The sequence below is a fragment of the Pongo abelii genome, chromosome 5, assembly GCF_028885655.2.
Source record: "Pongo abelii isolate AG06213 chromosome 5, NHGRI_mPonAbe1-v2.0_pri, whole genome shotgun sequence".
Taxonomy (NCBI): domain Eukaryota; kingdom Metazoa; phylum Chordata; class Mammalia; order Primates; family Hominidae; genus Pongo; species Pongo abelii.
The window spans coordinates 140,318,109-140,339,006 of NC_071990.2; the positions used below are offsets into that span (position 1 = coordinate 140,318,109).

At 39.1% G+C, this 20,898-nt stretch overlaps 1 protein-coding gene across 1 annotated transcript; it reads left to right on the forward strand.

Moving 5' to 3' along the window:
* The first annotated feature begins 215 nt into the window (after nt 1–215).
* CCDC28A (coiled-coil domain containing 28A) lies at nt 216–19,854 on the forward strand. Its single transcript, XM_054558232.2, has 6 exons — nt 216–426; nt 2,572–2,771; nt 6,328–6,491; nt 11,731–11,885; nt 14,858–14,880; nt 19,287–19,854. The coding sequence occupies exons 2-6, from the start codon at nt 2,614–2,616 to the stop codon at nt 19,339–19,341; spliced, it is 555 nt and encodes a 184-aa protein (XP_054414207.1). The 5' UTR covers nt 216–426; nt 2,572–2,613; the 3' UTR covers nt 19,342–19,854.
* The last annotated feature ends 1,044 nt before the right edge of the window (nt 19,855–20,898 follow it).

Consider the following 20,898-nt stretch of genomic DNA (forward strand, 5'->3'; position numbering starts at 1 on the left):
CAGCATTCTGGGAATTGTAGTTCATGGGGATCTCTCACCGAGGGGCGGAGTAGCTTCCGGAATGAGTACTGCATTTCCCGTTTCTACCTCCACTGCACCCGCTTAATGCGTCTTGCTCCTGGGTCACAGAGCCTACAACGACACACCCAACACGCCCGCCGGAGTTACAGCTAAAGGCAGGACAGGGGAAGCAATGAAATACCGAGGGCGCAGACGAGAGCGACACTGGGGGAGCAGGAAAAGGCGGGGCTTCCGCTTGGGGAAGGGAGGCTGTGCCTCTTACGTCACTTCCGTAAACAAAGGTTGCTGCGGAGGAGCGGGTCCCGGCATGTGACCGGGGCTCTACTTGTGGCTGCGGCGGTGGCTTCTGAGGCTGTCGGGTCTTTGCGGGTTGCGGAAGGGGGCCCCAATACCCTTCTTCTTCAGGTATGTAGTGGAAGCAAAGGAACCTCCGCACCCTGCCCCTTTAGGCCTTTCCCACCACTTTAGTCACTGCTGGGTACTGGGCTGTGAAGGGTCATCGCTTCGGTAGATTGGGGAAGGGGAATGGGGTGATGTCAAGAGGGATGCCCAGTGGTACTGCTTGGAGGCAAGACCTGGCACTTAAAACCACTATGTGAATAAGTAACTATGAGCAGTTTACTAATTATGCCTTCTCTAAAACATTCTTTGCTGTTTGATATACAAGAAGGCTTTCAGCGCTGTCGTGACAGATGTAATTTTCCAAAAACGAGGAAATCGCGAGTGCTGGCTCACCAGAATATTGTGGTTTAGACCACCATTGGTTTATTTGCATTGCTTTACTTCCTAGATTTTTTTTTCTTGTACCACCAAGTGTGTATTAGCATCGTTAAATTTCAGGCCAGCGTGTTTATGCATATCATAAATTTTTACAGATCCTTGCCTCTTCAGAGAACTAATCGTCTCTATTCAGTCATCTTTCAGACTTTCATTTAATTTGTGTTGCATGTTGAAACAACACCAGAATTACTGTTCTGTTACCAAAAATGCTTCTTAAAAGAAAAATTGTTAGCCAAGGTTTAAGTGGATTGACACCCAGTGGTATCTGGGATTAGAGACTGGGCATTGGAGCCTTTCCCAGAAAGCCTCTTCTTTGGCAGTATTGTAGCTCCAGTTGTAATTGTCTAGCGTCAGCCAATTTAAGCTCAGTGGTTTAAATTCCAGTGCCAGTGGCACTAAGTTCAGGCAAAAGGAAAAAAAAATTATTGAATTTCTCAAATAATTATTTTAAGCGACAGCAATGGGTTTGAATCTTTTTGGTCATGGCATGCCTAAATTAAACACAACATGCCAAAAACGGCCTAATGTTAGAAGGCAATTTACAACCTGATGAGGTAGATAGCTTATAAATTCTTCATCTTATGATACATGAAATAATGAAGTTAAGAAAAATTTAACTATGCACAAATAAAATATGGAAGGTTTTTTTTTTTTTGGGGGGACAGAGTCTCGCTCTGTCGCAGTGGCGCCATCTCGGCTCACGGCAGGCTCCGCCTCCCGGGTTCACGGCATTCTCCTGCCTCAGCCTCCTGAGTAACTGGGACTACAGGCGCCCGCCACCACGCCCGGCTGATTTTTTGTATTTTTAGTAGAGACGGGGTTTCACCGTGTTAGCCAGGATGGTCTCGATCTCCTGACCTCGTGGTCCGCCCGCCTCGGCCTCCCAAAGTTCTGGGATTACAGGCGTGAGCCCGGCCGGAAGGGTATTTTTAAATAGATGGATGTTAGAAAATAGAGCAGATTAATATATAAAGTAAGGGGATTGTGTAGGGATAACTAGGAGGTCTTACACATATTCCCCATGGAAGGGCCATCTGTAACTTCACATTGTTAACTTTTTTGATACGGGCAAAACCAAATATATATCATAAAATTCATGTTTGTTTGGAAATGGTTAGAGAAAGTATATTCAAAATAGGCAACGAACAAGTTTGATTTTCTAGAACTTCACTTATCACCAAGCTAGAATCATTATTAGCCCTAGCTATAAACTGAGTTTCTGTTTAGTAGTTGAAGTAAGGCTTCTAGTTGATTTTTAAAATGCTAGTAAAATCCCCCTGACAATTATACATCTGCTTGAATCTGGTTGGTTCTTCTTGAGCATACATCTTGGAAGAAAGACCTAAAGGCCACCTGAAGCTTGAACCAGGCTGGGAATATTATGTAGATCATTTGTTTATTGTTTATATATTGTTCCCCTTGTAAAATGTAGGCTTCTTGAGGGCAAACACCTTGTTCAGTGCCGTCTCCCCAGTACCCACAATAGTGTCTGGCTTGTGGAAGAGAATCAGTAAATACTTGTAGGATGAAGGAATAAATAAAATGGTAAAAAACAAAACAACAACAACAAAAACTGTCTACCAAACAATTTTGCTAGGGGCTTATGGGTACATAGTAGAGTAGATTAAACTTTAGAGACCCGTTTTCTAACTTTCTCTTATGCCCTCTGGAATTCTTGATCCTCTTTTGACCTGTGAAATGGGTCTTTGAATTTCTTTCATGTTTGCATATTATAGCATACATATATAATTGCTGTACTTCCTTATTTAGGTCTTAAGAAGCTGGCCGTGGTGCAATAAGGAACTTAAAACAATGGAAGAGCGGAAAGTGAAGAGGAGGAGTCCTAAGTCTTTTAGTGCCCACGGTACTCAGGTTGTCAATGCCAAAAAAAATGCCATTCCAGTGAGTAAAAGCACAGGGTTTTCAAATCCTGCATCACAGTCAACTTCACAGCGACCAAAGTTAAAAAGGTGAATTATTTTACATGTTCACAGTAAAATACCATTAAAGTAAATCCTGACTCAACTCTTCTTAAACACTTTTTTAGTCTTGGCTTGACTTTTAAAACAGTTGAGGCACCCATTATGTGTGATTTAGAAGAAAAATTTATGAAAGTTACAGTGTATAGATATTAGAAAATGCAAAATGAATTATGGTTTGAAGGCCTTTACTTTGTCTCATATTAAAATATACAGAACAAGAAAACTTTTTGACCGTGTTGATGAGCTAGTCAGAAATGGGAAAAGTGAAAGAGTGAAAAAGTCAGCAGGGTTTTTTGTTCTCTTTCTTTCTGTCTTTTTTCTCTAAGCTGAGTGTTTATGCCTTGGTAGTTTTCTTAATTTATTTTATTTTACACACATATATATATATTTTTAAATATGGGGTCTTGCTGTGTTGCCCAGGCCGGCCTTGAACTTCTGGGCTCAAGGGATCCTCCTGCCTCAGTCTTCTGAGGGGCTGTGACTGCAGGTGTGTGCCACCACACCCAGCTTGCAGTTTTTATTTCTAAAAAATAATGATGTCATTGTTTTTGTATAAATAATCTGTGTTTTTAATAAAAATTCAAACAAGGAAAAATTCAAAGAAGAAATTCAAAATCCGAAAATTCTACCACCTAGAAATAATCATTATTAATATTTGGTGAACATCATTTGCATTCAGGATATTTAAAGGAAACAAATGACAAGTTTAACTATGTTACATGTTACTGTTACATATATGTGAGTATTTTATAGTATTAGATATTTGGAAGGGAAGATTAGATATTTGGAAGGGAAGATTATAGCTTTAGAGGAAAAAAAGTGTTGTATAATGTCAGTCTTCTTTCTAATTATTACATAAATTTACTCTCACATCCAATCTCACCCTGGCAAGTTAGCTAAGGAAATGCCTGTTGCATTCTGTAGCCGCTGGGTTTACACCTAATAAAAGATGAGATTACTGCCTTGATGATGATCTCTCTTTATCGAAACAGAAAGGACATAGCCAAATACAAGAGAACATTTGGAAGAAGTATTCCAATGAGTACCAAATGATAAACAGGAGTTTTGAGGATTTCCTTCAAATAAATTATCAGAATGGGGTTTTTGTCATGGGGGAGTTTAATTAGGGTCAGATTTTGAATTAAGTTTACAGTTGGTGGAAAAAGAAAACCAAGAGATTTTAAAAATAATCACTTCTTTCTCTATATTTTTAAAAGCAGTTTATTTGTATCATTGTCATTTTTATTGGTGGTTTTATTTCCATACCCCCTTGTAGATGTAGGCTTCTGAGGACCGGGACTATCTGGATCATCATTGTGTGCCTGACAGTACTTACAGTGGGGCTTTGCACATAGTATTATTTCACTGTGTGCTTGCTTTATTGTTGAGTTATGTTAACATAAAGTGAGAGTGTGACATAACATTGAAGCAGGAATAAACAGGTTTTTGTTTCATCTTTTGTGTTTCTTTTCTGAGAGGGTTATTAAATGATGAACTGATGTGAAAGTTTACTTGGAGAAAACTTCCAAATTTGAGAGGAAAATAATATGTTTGTCATGCTGAAACCTTATACTCTGTAATAGTTTATCTCAGATTTTAAATGTGAATATGGATCTCTCAGGGATTTTTTTAGAATACAAATTCCACAGCAGTGTGGGATGGGGGGCTTCAGATGAGCATTTCTAAGAAGCTCACAACTGAGATTGATTCTATGGGTCATGGGCAGCACTTTGAGTAACAACGTATTACATAATGTATATAATATATACAATGCAGCCCTTGCTTTGGGAAGAACTGTTATTGACCTACTGTCAACAATGTATGTATTCTAAACTTCCTTCACATTATAGTCTCTTTCTTGTATCCCCCCTCCCCTACCTTCCCTGGGCATATATATACCCTATTTATCTTATCATTATTGTGGTGAGGACAGTTATGTTGAAGATGTCTTCATTCAACATTATGTTAAAATCGAGTACTGAATATACTTCCATGTCGGGATTTGTAGTGTGCATTGGGTTATAAAGATAAATTACTCTTTCTCCCATTTTGCCAATTTAGCCCCTACTTGTTCTTTAAGTCTTTGCTCACTTATCACTTTTAGGAAGCCTTCTCTGGTTGGCACCATGCTGAACGAACTGCTTCTCTCTCTTCCTATATCACAGTGTGCATAACATCATCACTCAAGTATTTGAGAGCCTGGTATATGCCAGACATGTGTAATAAGGACTAATTTAGGCTAGGGGTTCCAGAAAGGCCTTCCTGAGGAAATAGCATTTAAACTGAGACTTGAAGATGTGTGGAGGTAGCATGCCAAAGATGGCAGTAAGTGGAAGGATGCTAATGTAGGCAGAGGATTAGCACGTAAGAAGATAAGATAATGGATTTCTAGGAAACTAAAGAGATTCAGTGGCTAGAGCATAGATGAGGATAGGGTTTCTTAGGGATATTAGATTATATTCAGCAGGCAATGCAAAGCTACTAAAGCTTTTTTTTTTTTTGACACGGAGTCTTGTTGTGTCAACCCAGGCTGGAGTGCAGTGGTACAATCTCAACTCACTGCAACCTCCACCTCCTGGGTTCAAAGGATTCCCCTGCCTTAGCCTCCCGAGTAGCTGGGACTACAGGTGTGCACCACCACACCAGGCTAATTTTTGTATTTTTAGTAGAGACAGGGTTTTGCCATGTTGGCCAGTTTGGTCTTGAACTCTTGACCTCAGGTGATCCTCCTGCCTGGGCCTCCCAAAGTGTTGGAATTATAGGTGTGAGCCACTGTGCCCTGCCTACTGAAGCATTTTTAATTAAGCAAATTATGTGATCTGATTTTACTTTTTGGAAATGGACTTGGCTGCCCTGTGGGGAGATCAGGGATCACACACAGAGATAGGGAGACTGGTTGGGAAGCTATTTGGTTAAGAGATGGGATGGTGGCATGGGAGAAAGAGAACTGGAGAGATTAGATATTTTGTGGGTATAATTGATAGGACTTCATGACTGCATGTAGGAGCCTTAGGAAGTCGGAGGAGTCAAGGATGATAACAAGTTTTTAGTATTCCATTACATAGTGATTATGAATTTAAATATTTTCCCTTCTCTTTAGACTGGGCATTTGTGGATAATGTCGGCTACAGAGTAGGGACCCCATAACCATTTGTAGAACTACTGAGAGTTCAAGGAACAAATAAAGTTTAGAAAGGAAAGGAGTAATATGTTTTACTGAGAAATGAAATGTAAAGCATAGGATAATAGAGACTTACAAGTTTTCTTTTCTGCAGTCCAAAGAATTAGCATATTATATAAATGTATTAATCAAACATTTTATATGACTTCGTAGTTATATTTTATACATTTGTTTGAGGTTTTTCACAACCTGTTTTTTTCTTTTGGTTTCTGGCTTGGAGTTTCTGGTTTTATTTAGTATTGACTCTATTTGATTTCTTGCTTTTAAGGGAAATTCCATTTACTTCACTAAAAAATTAAGCAAAAGCTTAATCTAGAATAGCCTAAAAAGATAGAATTAAAGTTAATTGCATCGTCTGTACAGAGTGATGAAAGAAAAGACCAAACCTCAGGGCGGAGAGGGAAAAGGCGCTCAGTCAACTCCGATTCAGCACTCCTTCCTCACTGATGTCTCAGATGTTCAGGAGATGGAGAGAGGGCTGCTCAGTCTTTTGAATGATTTCCACTCTGGAAAACTTCAAGCATTTGGTAAGCAATAGATGTTTCTCTACTATTTTTTTCTCTAAGATGTTTGCATCCTATTTTCTGTGTGTATTTTACTCTCCTTTTCAAAGTGCCAGTTTCTTTTAAGAAAAAAAGAGCCCACAGGCATAAAGGCAATCATTCTAGATTTTGTCTTAGAATATAATTTGCCTTCTAAAACTTCTGGGAAAAAGTTTTTTTTAAGAGGGAGGGTTGGTTGAAATGTTGAAGTAGGATTGCCATTATGGAATAAATATCTTGCAAGTTTAACAAATAAGAGGGACAGTCTTGGTCAGTTAAAATATTTTAGACTTAGTGTCTTCATTTTGAAAGTATCAAGATCATTTTCCCTTACCCTCTAAAGCTTAAACTTGTTTCTTGCCTGGGATTCCTGATTTAAAGTTAGGAATTAGAATAATCCAGTTTTCTTGTTTTTTCATGAGGATATAAGAATAGTTAACTGATTGTTCCATTAAAAATTCTGTCTAGGTATTTTTTGATAGTCACAGAGTTCACAAAAGAGATTTTTCATGTGCAGTTTGGAACTTATTTGTAAGCTTTTTCTAATGATAAGATTATTTCCCAATTTTTTTTTTTTTTTGAGGCAGAGTCTGGCTCTGTCGCCCAGGCTAGAGTGCCACGATGCGATCTCGGCTCACTGCAAGCTCCGCCTCTCGGGTTCAGGTGATTCTCCTGCCCCAACCTCCCCAGTAGCTGAGACTACAGCTGTGTGCCACCACAGCCGGCTAATTTTTTGTATTTTTACTAGAGACGGAGTTTCACCATGTTAGCCAGGATGGTCTCCATCTCCTGACCTTGTGATCTGCCTGCCTCAGCCTCCCAAGGTGCTGGGATTACAGGCGTGAGCCACCGCGCCTGGCCTATTTCTCAGTATTTTAAAAAGCAATTTCAATAATATGGATAATCTTTTAAAAACATGTTAACTTCCCCAGTTTTTTAGAAGATGCATAATCTTATACAAATGTATAAATGTCCACATACATATTGATTTTTTAAAGTATTCTTTCCCTCCCCCATGTTTTTGTTACTTGACTTCCCCATTCCCTCTTATCCCTTCTGCTACTTCCACTTCCCCTCATCCCAACCGTTTGTTAACAATCCAGGTATATATCTTTTCATATTTTTATTTTCATTATTTAATACAAATGGTATATAAGATATTCTGTATCTTGCTTTCCTGCACTGAAGAATATCTGATGGAAATCTCTCTAATGCACCTAGGATGGCTCTAGTTCATTCTTTTTTAATGGCAACATAATATTCCAAGTTGTGAATATACTCTAGTTTATTCAACCATGTCCCTATTGAGAGGCATTACTTTGTTTCTCATTTTGAGCCACCAAACACAATGGCGTAGTCAACATCTTTTTACATAGATCTTTAGGCTGGTGCCTCTATTCTTTTGGGATTGATTCTCATGAGTGGGATTGCTGGGTCAAAGCATATATGTAATTTTAACTTTAATAGAAGTATGCAGATTGCTTTGCAAAAAAAAAACAATACTGCACTTATAGGTTCCATAAACAATTTATGAAAAAATGCTTTTCCTTGAATTCCCGCCAAGCAGTAGGTATTATTTGTCTTTTAATTTTTGCCAGTCTCTTGGTGTAAAGTGAGATGTCTTTTATTACAATTGAGTTTGAAGATCCGTGTGTGTTTGGTAGATTGTTTGATAGGTCCTTTTCAGGACCTTTTGTCAGTTTTCTACTTGGTTATTTATCTTTTTGTTGTTGTCACTTGTAAAGAGCCCTTTGTGTTTTAGATACTAACCCTCTGACCTCTATTATGTATTTATTTTTGTTTACCAAATTTGTTGTGTCTGTGCACTTTGTTTATGGTATATTTAACCTTGTAAAAGTTTTTACTTTTTGCATTCTCAAACATGTCTGTATCTTTTCTTTCAATAGTTGCTGGGTTTCCAGTGTTGGTTATTTGAAAAGAAGATATTAAAAGCAGATTATTTCACAAAAATACTTTATTGTACCCCTACCTCCTTGCTTTAGCCCATCCCAGTAAGGTGGTATCTTCAGAGTATTTTCACTTCCCCTGTCTTCCCTTCTTCCTTCCTACCCTTGAGATGTAATCTTTGGACCACTTCCACGTCTTTGCTTTTTCCCAGCACCTTTCCTCCCCTACTGTATGTTGCCTTTGTGTTTTTGGATTGAAGTCCTTTCTTGTCTTTGTCTGTTATCCTACTGATTACTCTTCATAATAAGTGTTGCAGATGAGAATTCCATTGCCAGTCAGAGTCTTTCTTAGCAGGTAATTTATATTTTTCTGTCTTGATGATTAAAAGGTGTTTTTCTTTTATCTTTAAAGGTTAGGCATTTTCCAGGATATGCTTAGGACTGTGTCTTTTCTCATCAATCTGCCTGGGAATCAGTGAGCCCTTCATATCTGCTGACTCATCTTTCATCTCACGTAACATATTTTCTATTGTTTATTATTTTTCTTCCATCTCTTCCTTTTTAGCCTCTGAAGCTTCTATTGTTCTCATGGTAGGTCACCTAGATCCGTCCTCTGACTCTCATCTTTTCCCATATGATTTCTACCTCTTTATATTTTTACTGTACATTTACATACATACACACAAACATACATACATACACACAAACACATATCTTGAGATATTTCTGTTTCTCCCACTTGACCTTCCAGGTTACTAATGTTGAAAAACATGACTAAAATAGAGGAAATATGACATATTTTACTGTGAAGAAAGGACGATTTTGAGAGAGCCATAACTAGCTTCAACATTAGTAGTCCTTAACATAATGTCATATTGTCTATTTACGAAGATGTTATAAAGCTGGCTAGAGGAAACTAGCATAATTTACATTAATTCATATTTATTGAGGATATGTACTTCAACTTTAGCTGAGGTATATTTTACCTGTATAGTACCTTTAGGAAAAATAGAAAGGTTTTTTTTGAAAAAATTGTACTATCAAGGGATTGCAGAGTCTGTACTTAAACTGAATGAAAAGATAATATGTTATGTGTATAAATTAGTTGCTCTGGGCAGATAATGTCACTTCAGAGGACTCTTGGTCAATACGTAATGTAAGACCTATCCTTTAGCAATTAAGTTGTCTTGACAACTGTGTATACAATTAAAAATATTACATAGTGTTGCTCATGCTTCATAACATTTTTCATGCTTCATAAATATTTTTGTTTATATTTCTTAAAGGAAGAATACATAATTGGTTGAAAAAATGATTCACATTTGAAGTCGTTATTGAACTTTTTTTTTTTTTTTTTTTGAGACAGAGTCTCTCTCTCTCACCCAGGCTGGAGTGCAGTGGTATGATCACAGCTCACTGCAACCTCGGCCTCCTTGGGCTCAAGCCATCCTCCCACCTCAGCCTCCCAAGTAGCTGGTGCTACAGGCACACACCACCATACCTGGCTAATTTTTGTATTTTTTTTTTTTTGAGACGGAGTCTCACTCTTTTGCCCAGGCTGGAGTGCAGTGGCATGATCTCTGCTCACTGCAAGCTCCACCTTCCGGATTCACGCCATTCTCCTGCCTCAGCCTCCCGAGTAGCTGGGACTACAGGCACGCGCCACCACGCCCAGCTAATTTTTTGTATTTTTTAGTAGAGACGGGGTTTCACCATGTTAGCCAGGATGGTCTCGATCTCCTGACCTCGTGATCCACCCGCCTCGGCCTCCCAAAGTGCTGGGATTACACGCGTGAGCCACCGCGCCCGGCCTTGTATTTTTTATAGAGATGAGGTTTCGCCATGTTTCACAGACTGGTCTTGAACTCCTGGACTCAAGCAGTTCTCACACCTTGGCCTCTCAAAGTGTGTTAAGATTACAGGCGTGAGCCACCATACCCAGCCAGAACTCTTTTTTTTTTGAGACAGGGTCTCGCTCTGTTACTCAGGCTGGAGTGCAGTGGTGTGATCATGGTTCACTGCAGCCTCAACCTCCCCAGGCTTATGTGATCATCCCACCTCAACCTCCCAAGTAGCTGGGATTACAGGCATGTGCCACCACACCTGGCTAATTGGCTGATTTTTTGTATTTTTAGTAGAGACAAGGTTTCACCATGTTGCCCAGGCTGATGTCAAACTCCTGGGTTCGAGGGATCTGTCAGCCTTGGCCTCCCAAAGTGCTAGGATTACAGGCATGAGCCACTTGGGCCTAGAACTCTGAATTTCACTCAAATTATTACAAAATGTTGGGTCACTCAGTTAAAATGGTAGTTGTCAAACTGGACATGATTAGATGGTGCTGTTTTGCTTCTACATATTATATTACTGTTGAAGAAAATATATTTTCTCTGCTTAAGGGATGATTTTCTTTTTTCTTTTCCTTTTTTTTTTTTTTTTTTTTGAAACAAGGTCTCGCTCTGTCACCTAGGCTTGAGTACAGTGGCTTGAACACAGCTCACTGCAACCTTCACCTGCTGGGCTCAAGCAATCCTCCTGCCTCAGTCTCCTGAGTAGCTGGGACCAGAGGCATGCACCACCATGCCTAGTTAATGTGTGTTTTTTAAAAAATTTTTTTGTAGGGGTAGGGTCTTGCCATGTTGCCAGGCTGGTCTTGAACTCCTACTGGTCAAACAGACTGGTCAAGCAGTCCTACTGCCTCAACCTCCCAAAGTGTGGGGATTATAGGCATGAGCCACCATGCCCAGCCTGATTTTGCTTTTTAAAAAGAAACGTTTCCTATATGCTCTTTTTTTGTTTTGTTTTTGAGACAGAGTCTCGCTCTGTTGCCAGGGTGGAGTGCAGTGGCGGGATCTTGGCTCACTGCAACCTCTGCCTCCCGGGTTCAAGCGATTCTCCTGTCTCAGCCTCCCGAATAGCTGGGACTACAGGCGCGCACCACCATGCCCAGCTAATTTTTGTATTTTTAGTAGAGACTAGGTTTCACCATGTTGGCCAGGATGGTGTTGATCTCCTGACCTCATGATCCACCTGCTTCAGCCTCCCAAAGTACTGGGATTACAGGCGTGAGCCACCATGCCTGGCCTGAAATATTTCCCATATGATTTTCTTTAGTACCCAAGGTCATTTCTTAAGTGGGTCATTGTTTTCCTGGTCAGAAATTTGATTTGTTATTAAACACAGAAAATATTAATGATTATCTAATTTACAGAAGAAAGAAAACCTGTTTCTTTTAGAGCACCTAGAGTTTAAGTGTTTTTACTCAATGCTGTTAGTTTGAACTGTCCTAATCATTATTAATGTTCTGGAATGTTCCCAAGGAAATGAATGTTCCATTGAACAGATGGAACATGTTCGGGGAATGCAGGAGAAGTTAGCTCGCTTGAATTTGGAGCTCTATGGGGAGTTAGAGGAACTTCCTGAGGATAAGAGAAAAACAGCCAGTGACTCCAATCTGGATAGGCTTCTGTCAGATGTAAGTGTAATTCTTTTTCTTTGTTCTTTAAAAAAAATTTTTTGTTGCAGAAAAATGTACCTTTTGAACTATTTTAATTTATACAATCATGTGGTTGTTAGCATATTCACAGTGTTGTGCAGATCGCTGTTGAATTGCGGAACATGTTCACCACCCCAAAAAGAAACCCTGTACCTCTCAATTCTCTCCTCATCCCCTAGCAACCCCTAATCTACTTTCTGCCTTTATGGATTTGCCTATTGTGGACATTTCATATAACTGGAGTTATACAGTATATGGACTAAATGGATTATTTTACTTAATGTTCAAGTTTCATCCATGTTGTAAAAACTGTCCCCTTTTTTTTCAAGAAATATATTCCAACGAAGTTATCATATTTACATCTAAGCATGTATTCTCAGAATACAGATGGTGGCAAATCTGAAAGCAAAATATTTGCTTCTGTACAGATACAATAAAATCTTAAGATATAGAAGATAGTAGTCAAAAAGACCTTTCCTGATGTGATTAATACATTTTGCGTTATTTACTCAGGTGGTGGTTACTTGTTTTTAAATACAGAACTACGTTTGGTATTTCTGCTAATTTAGTACATTGCCATATGTATTACTTTGCCAGGGCTGCCAAAACAAAGTACCACAGACTGGGTGGCTTTAACAACAGAAATTTATTTTCCCACAATTCTGGAGGCTAAAGTTGGAGCTCAGGGTGGCAGGGTTGCTTTTTTCTGAGGCCTCTCAGTTTGTAGCAGCCATCATGTTCACGTGGCTTCTTCCTCTATTCCAAGTGTCCAACTTTGCTTTTCCTGCCAGTCACATTGGATGAGGGCCCACCCTAATGACCTCATTGTGACTTAATTACCTCTTTAAAACCCCTGTCTTCAAATCTACTCACATTCTGAGATACTGGGGGGAGGACTAAGACATGAATTTTGGAGGGTATACTGTTTAGCACATAACACGAGGTATGATTGTTACACTGAGAAATGTTAATTAAATTTGCCTCTTTAAATCCTTTTTGGAACAAAAATAAATAAAAATTGAATTCAACACACGTTAGTTTTAGATTCCCTAGTAACCGTTGACAAAAAGGGTTAATTTCTACTGTTTTTCTCTCTTTTGAATGAGTAAATGTGAGGGAACTTGTTTGCCAATACTTTCACTATTTCGAGTCTATAATCTTTTTATTTCATGTCTGTCTTAGTCTTGCAAGTATTTCCATTTACAGTTCATGGTTTGTTTGTTTTTTGAGACAGGGTGTCACTTTGTCACCCAGGCTGGAGTGCAGTGGCACCATCTGGGCTCACTGCAGCCTCAACTTCCTGAACTCGAGCGATCCTCCTGCCTCAGCACCCCCAAGTAGCTGGGACTATAGGCACATGCCACCACGCCCAGCTAATTTTTGTATTTTTAGTAGAGATGGGGTTTCACCATGTTGTACAGGCTGGTCTTGAACTCCTGGACTCGAGTGATCCGCCCACCCTGGCCTCCCCAAGTGCTGGGATTACAAGTGTGAGCCACGGTGTCTGGCCTTACCAGTGCATGTTTTACATTTTTTTCCTCTTAACAGATAATAAGTATAACTTGCTATACATTTAGGAGAATAACAGTGGTATAGTGAAAAGAACACTGAATTTGAAACCAGAAAGGCTTCGTTTAGTTCAGCGTTTGCATTTGGGTTATAACTGAACAACATTGAGCCATTTAGTTAACATTTTTGTAATTCAGATGTTTCCTTCTGTAAGATAAAAATGCTGTAGTCTAAATGTTTATGTCCTCCCCAGAAAGCATATGTTGAAATCTTAACTTAGAAGGTGATGGTAGGAGGAGATGGGGCCTTTGGGAGGTGATTCAGGCAGGAATGTGATTAATGTCCTTATAAAAGAGGCCCAAGAGAAACCTCCTACCTCTTCTACCATGTGAGGACATGGGGAGAAAGCCCTCCTGTTCCATGAACGGGAAGTGGTTCATGCCCTCGCCAGACACCAGATCTGCTGACTCCTTAATTTTGAACTTTCCTACCTGTAGAACTATACGAGGTAAATTTCTATTGTTTATAAGCCACCAGTTTATGGCATTTGTTATAGCAGCCCAAAAAGACTAAGACAAGGGGTGATGAATTCTACCTCATAGAGAAAATTGAGTGACATGAAATCTTTTTTGTAATCTATGATGGTTTTAAAGATTTTGATCATTAAAATGGCATTTTTTTCTTTTAAAAACTTATTAGAGATGATTGTTATTATGCCTGGTTTTAGGAATACTTATAAAACTCCAGTTTTTATAATCTGGTTTCATTCTGTCCTCATATTCTTTTAATTTTTTTGTAGAGACAGGGTCTTGTTATGTTGCTCAGGCTGGTCTTAAACTCCTGGGCTCAAGCATTCCTCTCCCCTCAGCCTTCCGAAGTGCTGGGATTACAGGCAAGAGCATGCCTGGCCTCTCTCCTCATATTCTTGTTTCATACATGTTAATGCTACTTTATAATTATTTTTTCAAAATGGAATTTTTTAGCCTGAAATTTTTTTGCAAGTTTTTTTCTTTGGTACTTTGCTTTTTCATTTACAGAAAGCTTTTTTTTTTTTTTGACACAGCATCTCATTCTGTCACCCAGCCTGGAGTGCAGTGGCACTAACAGAGCTCACTGCAGCCTTAAACTCCTGGGCCCAAACAATCCTCCCACCTCAGCCTCCTAAGTAGCTGGACCTCAGGTGTGCATCACCACGCCTGTCTAATTTTTTAATTTTTTGTAGAGATGAGGTCTTACCATGTTGTCCAGGCTAGTCTGGAGCTCCTGGGCTCAAGCAGTTCTCCCGCCTTGGCGTCCCAAAGTGCCAGGATTATAAGCACGGGTCACTGTGACCAGCACAAGAAAGCTTAAATGAAAAATAGTTTATTTAAAAAGAAATAGTTAACAACTATTTATATTGATCTTATAAAAATTAAAAATAAATTTGTTTCTTTGTTTTACAGTTAGAAGAATTGAATTCTTCCATGTATCCTTTGCCTACTATCAACAGTGAAAAGTTTACAACTTACAATTTCTGATGAATAATCTCAATCAAGTTTTAGAAAATGTGTTATTTAGATATGGTGGAAAAAAGACATATAGTATTATTCACTAGGGCCGTCACTCTTCCTCTTTGGTTTTCTTTTCTTTCTCTTTTTTCTTTTTTCTTTTTTCTTTTTTTTTAGAGACAAGGTCTTGCTCAGTGGCCCAGGCTGGAGTGCAGTGCCACGATCATGGCTCACCACAGTCTCAACCTTCCAGGCTCAAGCGATCTTCCCACTTCAGCCTCCCAAAGTGCTGGGATTACAGGCGTGAGACACCATTCCCTGCCCGCTTTGGATTCCAGATGGAATTTTCTTGGTGTTTTCTATGCTGAAATTTTGTTTCTGGTTTGTTCTGCTTTGCTTTGTACTGTTTTTGAATTTTTAAGACAAATTATTTTTTATCATGCGAACTGAGGATTAGGTTAGTTGCTATGTAAATTATTTTGAAGCTTAGATTCTGAGGCTAACTGGCAGTGAGATATTCAGAGATAATATACTATACTTAATTTAATATCATCACATAGGATATTTTAGGTGCATAAAATTGAAAACTAGACATTATTAAAATGCAGGCTTCGAGGGATGCTTACATAGCTTGTGAAATGACATTTCATAATTGAATGTACTTAGTGTATTATAGGATTAGCTTAAAGGAGATCACCAAGACACATGTAGAATATTCAGGTTTTGACATTTCAATTTAGAGCAATTATTTTAAGAACTTTTCAAAATGTATTTTTGAACATAACAGGCACAATGGTAAGGTACCAAAGAACAATGAGAAATCATCCTGCCTATAAAATAATTTAATTTGAGAGGTAAGACATCCCCTTTGAACCAGTTATTGACATAGAAAGGATACTGGTTGTAGAGATTTGATTTTGGAAGTTTGGTTCTACATTTTGATCATGTAACCTTGGGCAAATTGTTTAACATCTCAGAGTGTTCTCTGTAATACAAGGTGTAATTGCTACATGTGATGATGCATATGTGAAAGTTTCCAAACTATATATATAAAAATTACTATTATTGCTATAAGATTATATTCATACTGTTATTAACTGCTGAATTGTGCAGTAACAACAATTAAGAAATTGGGGCCAGGCACGGTGGCTCATGCCTGTAATCCCGGCACTGTGGGAGGCTGAGGCGGGTGGATCACTTGAGGTCAGGAGTTCGAGACCAGCCTGGCCAACATCATGAACCCCTCTCTCTACTAAAAATACAAAAATTAGCCAGGTGTGGTGGAGGGCACCTGTAATCCCAGCTACTTGGGAGGCTGAGGCAGGAGAATTGCTTGAACCTGGGAAGTGGACATTGCAGTGAGTAGGGATCGTGCCATTTCCATCCTGGGCAAAAGAAATCAGGAAGTATATCCAAGTCCTGTAATGGTGATTAATAGCTAATTTTCATGAATAGTTACTATTTTTCCCAGTACTGTGTGTATAAAGGGGTATGTGCATTATCCTATTTGGCCCTACTTGGAAGTAGGTGGTGTTATGCCCCTCATTTTGCAGATGAAGGAAATAAGGTGCTACGTAAACTGTGGGGAGAGATTAATGTAAGATATTATTGTGAAGAAAGAGTTAAAGAAGGGGTAAGATTTGAGTTAATCAAGGGGCTTTTCCTGCAAGAAGTTCTTTTTACTATATTCCTTCAATGCTTTATATTCTTTCTCTGCCATGACACTTAAGTATTTCCTATCCTTTTGTGTGGTTGGTTGGTTGGTTGGTTGGTTGGTTGGTTTTGAGACGGGTCTCGCCCTGTCGCCCAGGCTGAAGCAGTAGCGTGATCTCCGCTCACTGCAACCTCCGCCTCCCAGGTTCAAGCAATTCTCCTGCCTCAGCCTCCTGAATAGCTGGGATTACAGGTGCCTGCCACCACGCCCAGCTAATTTTTGTATTTTTAGTAGAGACGGGGTTTCACCATGTTGGCCAGGCTGGTCTTGAACTCCCAACTCAGGTGATCTGCCCGCCTTGGCCTCCCAAAGTGTTGGGATTACAGGCGTTAGCCACCACGCCGGGCCCTTTTTTGTGAGTTTTTGTTAAACATTTAGAGTTTTTGTTTTGTTTTGTTTTACCACTTTCTGTGACTTAACTTGTGTTGGAATTTACCCACCACAAACATAGCAGCATAATACCCTATATAATACAAGAGTATAGGCTTTGGAATGCTTGATAGGCAGCCGTGTAACCTTGAACAAAATCTGGCAACCATAGTTTCCTCACCTGTAATAGGTGTTCTCTCAATATTTAAACTTTCCCCTCCTAATTTTCCTCTCTGTCGGCTGTGTCTGTTAATTCAGTCTCCAAGAATATTTTTAAATGCCTTCAAGGACCATGGCAGACATTGCTAATCAGACATGGCATTCTCTGCCATTGAGCCTGGATCTGGATATGAAGTCTGTTTGCCATCTCTTTATTACAGTTGTCAGGCATCATCAGTACCATCAGTTCTGCTTTTATTCTTCCTTCACTCTCTACATGATAATCCAGGACCTCGTCACCTGATTCTGTACCTTTTCAATTTTCTGTTCCAGATCTAGAGTTGCACTGTTCAATATAGTAGCCACTAAGCCATTTCAAAGACTTAATATCCTTATAAGAACATAAAATATCTCAATTTTTATAATGATTACATGTTGAAATAATTCTTAAAATATTATATTTATATATATATATATATATATATATATATATATATATATATTTCTGAGACAGGGCCTTGCTCTGTCACCCAGGCTGGAGTGCAGTGACATGATCATGGCTCACTGCAGCCTCAACTTCCTGGGCTCAGTTGATCTCCCACCTCAGCCTTCTGAGTAGCTGGGACTACAGGTGTCCGTTATGCCCAGCTATTTTTTTTTTTTAGTTACGGGGTCTTGCTATGTTGCCCAGATTGGTCTCACACTCCTGGGCTCAAGCAGTCCTCCTGCCTCAGCCTCCCAAAGAGCTGGGATTCCAGGCATGAGTCACCGCACCCAGCCTGCACTGTATTTCTATTGGACAGTGTTGCTCTAAACTTTAGGTATTGCTACAAAATTAATATTCTTGAAACATCACTTTCTTCCTGCCATTTCTATTTTTTACCATTTTTTTTAAACCATGTCAACTATTTTAAAGGTTCTTAATAATTTGGTCACAATCTGTACATGCTGTTGTATTTTTCATTCTTTTTCATTCCCCTCAGGCTGGTTTTCTGGATGCCCAAGAAACACATCATGTTCATTCTCATCATAATGTGTTTGTTCAGGTTGTACCTCCTACCTAGAGTTACTCTCATCTCCTTATTCTCCTTATCACGTTACATCCAAGCTGACCACTTCCATAAAGGATTTCATTTGTACCTTAACCTAGCATTCTACCTTATATTATTATCTGTTGATTTTTACATGTGTTAAATCTCAGCCTTCCAACTGGACAAGAATGTGTTTGATGGCAGTGCTTATGTCTGTACATTTTTGCAACCTCTGCCATACATGTACTGCAAGCATTTAGTTGCCTTCAGTGTATTCATATCATTGAATTGGGTCTTGAAAAATAAGTAACAGGTGGATAAATACAGGTCAGTGAGAAAAATGAAAGACAGTGATTATAAGAAAGGATGAGTAATCCATGCAAGATTCCCGTCCTATTTCCAGTCTTCTTGAGGAACAATTAAGAGAATTATAGAAAAGATTTTAGAGCTGTAATGATTTTATTTTTGGACTTTTAAAGAGAATTGTTTTCCCAAAGATGATAAAGTGGTGTCTTCTCAAAAGATTTTTTTAATCTAGTGTCTTGTCATGTTTGTCTCTAATCAGCTCCTTACTATGAAAATGATTATTGACACATTAAAAATAATTCTGGGCCAGGTGTGGTGGCTCACACCTGTAATCCCAGTACTTTGGCAGGCCGAGGCAGGAAGGTTGCTTGAGGCCAGGAGTTCAAGATCAGCCTGGGCAACATAGCGAGAGTCCTCCCCCATCTCTAACAAAGAATAGAAAAATTAGCCAGGTATGTTGGCACATGCCTTTGGGAGGCTGAGGTGAGAGGATTGCTTGAGCCCAGGAGTTCAAGGCTGCAGTGAAGTATGATCGTACTACTGCATTCCAGCCAGGGCAACAAAGTGAGTCCTTATCTCTAAAATTAAAAAAAAAAAAAAGTCTTCAAATTCTAGACATAGTATAATTTACTACATTTAAAAGTTGTCTTACTACATCTGAATGTCTCAGTAGCAACACAAGAGCTTTTCCTTTGAACATATCTCTTTTTTAAATACCTCTTTCTCTTTGCTCCTGAATGTAATTTTCAGAAATGTAAAAGAATACCCCTTATAGAACGAAAATCTTCTTAACTGATTAATTCAGACAAAAACTCCATTTGGCAGATGCACAAGATGTTCCAAATACTTCTGCTAGCTAAAATGAAATGCAGTTTGCTTTCTTGTGATTTGAAGAGAAGCAGCAGTCTTTTCCAGCCAAATCCAGTAGCAGAATCATCTTCCACAACAAGGAATTAAAGTAATTAAAGTGCAAGGGCAATGATCGTTTTCACTTACTGCTTTTAGTAAATGTGACTCGCTGTAATTCGCCGTAACTGGAGGCCTAGGCCTTGTTGAAGGCTTCATCAGGAAATGTGATGCAGAGATTGTGCTGCTATGCTTCATATTGTTGCCTTATGGGATTATACTTGAAATGCATTGTGCTAATGTTCTTGACAGGGCTGAGGGATTTCTCTTTCCTGAGCTCACCAAACTTATTCCAGTGTTGATCGCAAGCTGATGATGCACAGGCGTCTTGTGGCAAGCCCAGCTTCAGTTTACGTTAGACAATCAGTACACACGCAGGTGTGTTTTCCAATGGCCAGTGATAAGAAATTAAATAAAAGTATTTGTGAGATTTGCTATTTTTTAATAAAGTAATTGTTTTAAATTAATCTCTGTTGTCTGTTTTGAAGAAACCCATATAGTCTTCAATCTGGGAAGTACAAGGATTCAATCCTTAAAAGTAAACTGTGTTTATAAAATTTGAGGTTCTTGAACTCCTTGCAAATTCTGTACCTTGTGTACATTTAAATACTGGTGTGATGAAAGAATGTAAGCTTTAAAGTTACTTACACCTTAATTTGAATCGCCGTTCTGCCCCCTTAACTTTGTGTTCATGCACGTTTGCTCAGGTTGGGTTTTTTCTTTCTTTCTTTCTTTCTTTTTTTAAATCTAGAAAATGAGGTCAGTAACCAAGTTGGTAGTGGTTGTATGGGGAGTAAATGAAAAAGCACGTATAGGATGCTTAGCACAAGCCGGGCGCGGTAGCTCACGCCTGTAATCTCAGCACTTTGGGAGGCTGAGGCAGGTGGATCACTTGAGGTCAGGGGTTCAATACCCAGACTGGCCAACTTGGTGAAACCCCATCTCCACTAAAAACACATACACACAAATTAGCCAGACGTGGTGGCGGACTTTTGTAATCCCAGCTATCGGGGAGGCTGAGACACAAGAATTGCTTGAACCCAGGAGGCAGAGAGGTTGCAGTGAGCCGAAATTGTGCCACTGCACTCTAGCCTGGGCGACAGAGCAAGACTCTTGTCTCAAAAAAAAAAAAAAAAAAAAAAAAGAGATGCCTAGCACAATAGCTGACACCAGTAATGCTCAGTAAACATTAATTTCATCACCTTTTAAAAACAGCTTTATTGAAACAATAATTCATGTCATAAAATGTACCCCTTTAAAGTGTACAATTCAGTGATTGTTAGTAGATTCATAGGGTTATATACCCATCACCATGATCTATCTAATTCTAGAACGTTTTCATCACACTAAAAAGAATCCCATTAACAGTCACTCCTTGTCCCCCAAACCCCTCAGCCTTTGGCAGCCACTAACCTCCTTTCCAGCTCTCTGGATTTTCTATTCTAGACATTTTATATAAATGGAATCATACAATACGTGGCCTTTTGTGACTGGTTTCGTTTACTTAGCAT

Bases quoted from the DNA above. Each gene is read 5' to 3' on its own strand.
- CCDC28A (XM_054558232.2), top strand. From the start codon at position 2,614: ATGGAAGAGCGGAAAGTGAAGAGGAGGAGTCCTAAGTCTTTTAGTGCC. The intron at 2,772-6,327 runs GTGAATTATTTT...TCGTCTGTACAG, and splicing joins CAGCGACCAAAGTTAAAAAG to AGTGATGAAAGAAAAGACCA. The intron at 11,886-14,857 runs GTAAGTGTAATT...TTTGTTTTACAG, and splicing joins TGGATAGGCTTCTGTCAGAT to TTAGAAGAATTGAATTCTTC.